We start from the raw sequence: 7,400 nt of genomic DNA on the forward strand, positions 1-7,400 counted from the left end.
GGCAGATATCCCGCACCTATCTATATAAGTATATAAATACGTATAGTAGGGCTAGGATCTAGGGACTGTAGGGCTAGGGCATTAGGTGCGTACGAAGCGTAGGTCTGTATCACAGTATACCACAGGGTACCACGATAGTACGTGCCTTAGGTTAAGGGCTTGGTAGTAGGTGCGTAGAAGTGCTGGTCTGTATCACCGAATACCACAGAGCACCAAGCCTATACGCATTATACGCTAGGCAAGATAAGATAGGATTTTAGGCTATAATAATAATAATAATAATAATAATAAATCATTTTATTTTCAAGCTACAATGGCTCATAGATATATACCTTACAAACTAACATATATATTAAATATATCATATTGTTATTAGTAAATAAATCTTAAGACTATGTTAGTAGCACTTCACTTAAGCACAGTGTCTTTGGTGCTATCCTGTGGTATAAGTCCGCGGAAGCGACGGAATACCACGCCCTGGGGCCAAAAGTCCTCCTTCATGACGAGGGGCAGCACATCGTTTGGGACGCGCACCACGAACGACTTGAATCCGACGTTACGGCGCGCCTCCAACAGCTGCACCCTCATCTGGTACTTGGTCCTCTTACTGATATACGTCACGACATCCTCCTTGTTGGTGAGGTAGTGCAGACGTGAGACGTACACCGGTGTGGTCGGTCTCGCGGCTCTTAAGCACGGTGTTGGCTCTTTAGGAGCCGTACCGCTGCGATTCTGGGTTCGTGTGGCGCGCTTTTTCCTTTGAACCTTCACGAAACCCTCGTCGTCTTCGTTCCCATTCCCCGTATCATTTGGTAAGAATTTGGGAACAGCAGTGCTCGCCGTAACGCTCGCAAAGTCTCTTATTTGAGTCTTCACGGGGGCTGCAGGCCGTGGCAGCGGGACGGGGCGAGCGGTTCGCGCGACGTCACATGGTGATGTCACAGGGGCAGGTGCGGGGGTGGGGGGCGCGGGGGCGCTGCACTCCACAGTACGCGACGGATGCGCTGGCGTCGAATATGCTGACGCAGAGTTCAACGACGGCGAATCGACGACTCGCCGGCACGTGTTGACATTCGATGCATCGGGTGTTGACCTAGAAACCGACACCTTAATGCGCAAATCGTTTATTTCTTTACGCAAATCGGTGACGGTATTCTGGGATGCATCTAACTTCACTAGCACATCCGCAAGGCTGGCCTTCAGCGACACGATGTCCTTCAGAAGGCTGGTTACATCGACGTGGTCGAAGGTGACAGGGGGCAGCTTGTGCAGCTCCTTCGCCACAAACGTCGGCACATCGTCGGGATCAGTCTCCTTGAGTAGCGTGATGATGTCTTGGATGCTCTTCTTTGTCCCGTCACGCCGGCGGGACACCATCTTGTCGCGCTTATTCAGCGTCGTGAACAATAGCAGCTTGGCAGCTGCAATGTCCTCTTCACTGAAGTTACTCGCACATATCTGGATGGCTGACACTTCATCCATCACATCCAGTTTTTGCTGCAAAAACGCCAGTAACTCATTCGCAATAAGTTGTGTACCCATCGCGAAAAAGAACTTAGTCGAGCGTCAGCTTGCGCCGCGCTTATCAAATTAATATAAATAATAACACGTCTGCATTAGAACACGACGCAAGCAAGACGAAGATATAGTAGTAACTAAGCTTAGGGTACTTAGGATAGGATTGTAGGTGTTAGAATCTCTAGGATAGTATAAGATAACGTTAGCTGGTAGTCCTTAGGATTAGGTAGTCCTGTGCAGTAAGATCTTAGCCTAAGGCTATTATCACGCTGTACACAAACTAAATTTTTTATTGAGGTTAAGTCCTCTTGGCCCGGCCAATTAAGGCCGCTCGCCATACCACCGATCCGAAGATCTTGTGGTATGAGGAACGGAACCGACTCAGGGTAATTTTTTATAGAGGTTTTCTTCCTCGCGACCACCGCACCGAAAGACGGCAGCCCCCGAACCCAGCGTGGGCCTTAAGGGTTGTGAGCCTCTCTTGGCTTCACCGTGACTGGCTTGCCACGGCTACTGAGCCCCCTCACCACGGCAAGGTGGAGACTCCCCAAGGGGGCGGGGGGGAACCTAACCTAACCTTTTTTTTTTTTTACTTGGTTAATGCATAAAATTGCATCCCCAACGCCCGGGGGAGCGCAGGGGTATGTGGGGCTCTCCGAGCCAGAAGGGCAAGGCCTACCCAGTAAACCACCAAGGTGTTATTCCTCCTCCGCTTAGTGCCGAGACCGCGGGATCACCCGAAGGTACAAGACCGCGACCCCGACGCGGTTGTCCCAAAGGGACTCCGTCCTCAGTGTGGGACGACACATGCCCCATCGTGCAACGGCCGGAAAACTCACTTGCCGCATCTCACGGTGCGACCCCGCCCGGTCGCGGGGGATAAGGTGCACTGCAACGATACACAGACTACACCTCTTCCTCCGCGACCGGCCCTCCTCTAGGCACTTTACCCGGGAGCGGCCGTGTGCCTACTCCCAGGCGCGGCGGTTCCCTCCACGCGCCACCATGAGTTAAGAGCCGGGTCCGACCGCGACGACCCCCGGCTCCCCATGGCAGCCCACCAGTTGTCACAACCCGCGGTGGCACCCCGCTTCAGGGAACGGCCAAACGTCTGGATCACTCTTAGCTTCACCGCAAACGAGTGTGTGGGGCCACTCGGTTGCGGCTACTGAGCCCCCCCACCACGGCAAGGTGGAGATCCCTCGGGGGGGAACCTAACCTAACCTTTTTTTTTTTTACTTGGTTAATGCATGAAATTGCATCCCCAACGCCCGGAGGAGCGCTGGGGTATGTGGGGCTCTCCGAACCAGAAGGGCAATGCCTACCCACTAAACCACCAAGGTGTTGCCTCCTACTCGCTGCATAGTGCCAAGGCCACGGGAACACCTTTAGGCACACATCCGCGACCCCGACGCGGCCGTCCACAATGTGGACTCCTCCACAGTGTGGGACGACACCCCAACACACGGGTACCGTCCCCCCACTATGCCCCCTTGTGCAATGGCCGGAAAACTCCCCCGAGTTCGCCAGCCAGGGGGCCGTCCGTAGAGGGGGAACCTCAAGCCGTGGATTTGGCGTTGAAGTCCCCCAGGACCAAGGCGGGGCGAGACCTATCACGGCCGACCACGGTGCCGATCCGCGCGAGAAACGCCTCGAATTCGGCCAGGCTCCGGTTTGGCGAGAAGTAGACGCCGACGACGACTATGTCTCCCCATGTGATCGCCACATAACCATGGCCCCTCGCTGTGGGTACGAGGGGCGGAACTCCGACGGCGGCCGGGGAGACTACGGCTACTGGGCCGTCTAGATCGCCCGCCCAGTCATCCCTGGGTGGTACGAAATAAAATGGACAGACAGATGGCGCTCAAACTGTAAACATTGCCCTTTATTCGTTCTGTTATTTTTTTGATTAATAAATTAGTAAATAGACGTTAAGTGTTGTAATTTGTGCTGGAATCTGGTTACTAGCTCGAGTTATACAAGTGACAGTGTGGAACACGTTATAACTGCTGTTAAACCATTAATAAAGTGACCTAAAGACATTCACCTACGTAGTGTTGTGTGAACTAATTTACATAGTATTCGCAAAGTGAAGTACGGTAATAACCAGACAAATACAATAATCTTGAAGTGACAGTGAACAAAAACCAAATACAAACTAAATAACTAAAAAAACATTATCTATAAAATTGTGAACCATAAATGTCCGTTTTTTATTCAAATATAGAAGATACTACAATAGCCACCTAGTGGAAAATAGACACGCCGCTAATAACAGATCAACTGGAATATTTATGTTAATACTGCTATTCATCCATAGAGGTCTCTGTCAAGGAAAAAAGTATAAAGTAAACAAACAATATGGATCACTTACGCGACACCTCCAACTCATCTCCCATCACAACAAGTCCAAATTCGCCAGATACTGCTCAGAAGAATATAACTATCCGTAGACATAAAATGAATATCCCAACTAACAATTCGTTTGATGGTCTCCCGGAAGAATGCGATGAAAGTGAAGATTTACTATACTCTTCCTTAAATTCATCACCAACTCGCGAACTAAATAGAAGCACTCCCGTAATTTCAGCCAACATTATAGAAGACATAAGCGAAATGAGAAATAAATTATCTGTGCTCCAAGAAAAATTATTAAGCGCGGAAAACGAGATAGAGAACTTACTTCTAGAAAATACGAAACAAGCAAAGCAAATAAGTGAATACAAGTTAAAAATTGATCAATTAACACACATATGCAAGCAAACTTCAACTAAAAAACCAAACACACAACAGCGCAGGCTACTACATAAAACTAGACTGGACTTCTCCGATACCGACCATGAACTGATTTACCGACATAACCAACATGATACAACAATAACGCCATCTAGTAATAAATGTGAAAAACCACAGGACTTCGTTCGATACTCAAAGCCAAACAGCTTCATAGGACAAACTCTCGGTTCCCCAAAACCAGATGGCGTAACCTGTAATGAGATGGAGACTAAATCTGACGAAAATATACAATCTCAAAATTTTACTAAAGATCAACGCAAGAGACCAAAAGTATGTATATTAAGTAATAGCCCCTCACATAGTTCATTAAAATTTGTGGATAACATGTTCAGTCAATGTGATTGTATTCGTTATATCTTGCCAAATTGTAACACAAAACATTTGCTTCAAAACATAAATAACAAGTTGCATAATTATGATATGAGCGACTATTGTTTTATTATGTTAGGTGAAAAAGATTTTAAAACTAGTACATGCAACTACTCAGATTTGATTACAATTATAAGGGAATCCCTACTCCATGTTGTAAAAACAAATATAATTATACTTACTCCCACCTATGTATGTGGTGCTCCAATATACAATTACAAAATTGAATTGTTTAATAACCTATTGTATTTAGAACTCCAGCAAAATACATATGCTTTCTTCTATGATACAAATCTAAATGTTTCCTTGGACATGTTCTCAGTAAACACTGGAAAGTTGACTGCTTTTGGAATAAGACATATATATAACAACATTTTGTACAACATCAACAATGATTATATGCATTTTTATGGATACCCGGTAGTTACCCCCTTCCCGACAAACGCTAATGATATGCAGTCTACGTTTTTTCTTAAATAGTAACCCTTCAAAAAACAATAAAAAAACGACAGGAGTTACTAAAAATAAAGCCAATAGTAACAAAAAAAAACGAATCAAACGAATAATGCTGTATTATCAGAATGTACGTGGTCTTCGATCGAAAACTGCTATGTTTTACAACAATATGAGAACAATATCTAGTGATTTTATAATTCTCACAGAAACTTTTCTGAATAGTTCGGTCAACGACGCGGAACTATTTCCACCTGAATATGTGGTTCTACGAAAGGACCGCGAAGGCGATGTCGGATGGGGCGGTGTTCTATTGGCCGTAAAAAATTCTTATACTGTGAAAAGAATTACTAATGTTGATAATCTATCTAATGATAAAGAAATAGTATTTGCTACCGTTACGTGTAAAAAAATTAAATTGTTTGTTTGTGTGGTTTATTTGCCGCCAAGTTACAGTGATCAACAATATCTAGATGTGTTATCATGCATGGAAAATGCTATTTCTGACTACAGTGAATACTCATGCTTAATAGTTGGTGATTTCAACTTGAAGTCGTGCAGTAAGAATGTTACAACTCAATTTAATAGTTTTTTAGAATTTTGTAAGTTGCGACAGTGTAATCATGTGTGCAATAAGTATGGAGGCATCCTGGATTTTGTACTAACTACTCTTAATTCAAGCAATATTGATGTTAATTCTGAAACTGAGCCTTTAGTACCTATTGACGCCTATCATCCTGCTTTAGAGATATTTCTCAAATTACCTATAAACGTAATGAACAATAGCTCTATATCTCCAGGTCACCAATTAGCTACGGAATGGAACTTTCGTAAAGCAGATCTTATTGGACTTTACACTGATCTTGCAGGCATAGACTGGACAGAGCTAACGGATCAGCAGAATTTGGAATTGAATGTAGCTGTAGATATATTTTATAATAAGCTCAACGATGCTATCAGCATGCGGGTGCCCCTAAAATCAATAAACCATTTAAATAAATATATATATCCACATTGGTACACTAAAGAGATAATTCATTATATAAAGTTAAAATATTTTAATTTGAAAAAATATAAATGTTTGGGTTTACAATTCAACAAAGAATTATTTAAATACTACAGAACTAAAGTGAAGCATCTTATACATACCTCCTATCAAAGTTATATGCATAATGTTGAGAATAATATAATTAATAACTCATCTACTTTTTGGCAATTTGTTAAAGATAAACGGTCCGATAGGAATCAGCTTAAGGAATTTGTATACAATGATAAGATAGTAGAAGGCCAAGACGCCGTTGATACATTCGCACATCATTTTGCTTCCGTTTTCCATAAGGAAACCCCATTATTAGATCCAAAGATAGCTGAGCGTAACAGTAGAGACATTGGTTTTTCAACACAAATAAATATCGACCAGATAGGTATAGATGAAATAAGAAAAGCTGTACGTCGCTTAAGAACATCTGCTGCCTATGGACCCGATAATATACCAGCTTTTATAGTTAAAGACTGCCTTTCTGCACTAGAGGAACCACTTCTTTACATATTTAATCTCTCTCTCCACAATAGTTGCTATCCTAGTCGATGGAAAGTTTCAAGAGTAATACCAATACCCAAGACCGGAACATCGGCTGAGATTTCGAATTTTAGACCCATTGCAGTCCTTTCCGTGTTTGGTAAACTTTTCGAATCTGTTGTTAATGATAATATATTTAAACAGGTCAGTACTCGCCTAGATAACTCACAGCATGGATTTAGACCCGCACGTTCTACCTTAACTAACCTTACTAATTTTGTTGATTTTATAAATACCAGAATGACCGCCGGATGTCAGATCGACGCTGCATATTTTGATTTTAAAAAAGCATTTGATTTAGTTGATAATGATGTCCTTCTCACAAAATTTAGCTCGATTGGATTTAGTTTCCAATTGCTTACGTTTATGGCTGACTATCTCAGAGATAGGAAGCAGTATGTAAAGTTGGGCAATTTTGTATCGCAGGAGTACTACACTCGATCGGGGGTTAGTCAGGGCAGTACCCTGGGACCAACGCAATTCTTGATAATGATAAATGATCTGCCCAAATGTGTTACAAGATCAGAATGCCTGATGTTCGCTGACGATCTAAAGTTGTACACAGCCGTCTGCGACACCAGTGATTGTCGAAACTTACAGGATGATATTGACGCTATCGCCGAGTGGGGTTTGGCGAACAAATTATCATTCAACATTTCTAAATGTAAGACAATAACTTTTACTC

The 7,400-nt window shown here is 43.6% G+C and overlaps 1 protein-coding gene across 1 annotated transcript; it reads right to left on the minus strand.

Moving 5' to 3' along the window:
• Positions 1-408: 408 nt before the first annotated feature.
• On the minus strand, positions 409-1,542 carry LOC142985793 (uncharacterized). The gene has a single exon (XM_076134039.1). It carries the CDS (start codon positions 1,540-1,542, stop codon positions 409-411), a length of 1,134 nt encoding a protein of 377 aa, XP_075990154.1.
• Between the last annotated feature and the right edge of the window lie 5,858 nt (positions 1,543-7,400).

The sequence above is a fragment of the Anticarsia gemmatalis genome, chromosome W (assembly GCF_050436995.1).
Source record: "Anticarsia gemmatalis isolate Benzon Research Colony breed Stoneville strain chromosome W, ilAntGemm2 primary, whole genome shotgun sequence".
In the NCBI taxonomy this organism is placed as follows: Eukaryota; Metazoa; Arthropoda; class Insecta; order Lepidoptera; family Erebidae; genus Anticarsia; species Anticarsia gemmatalis.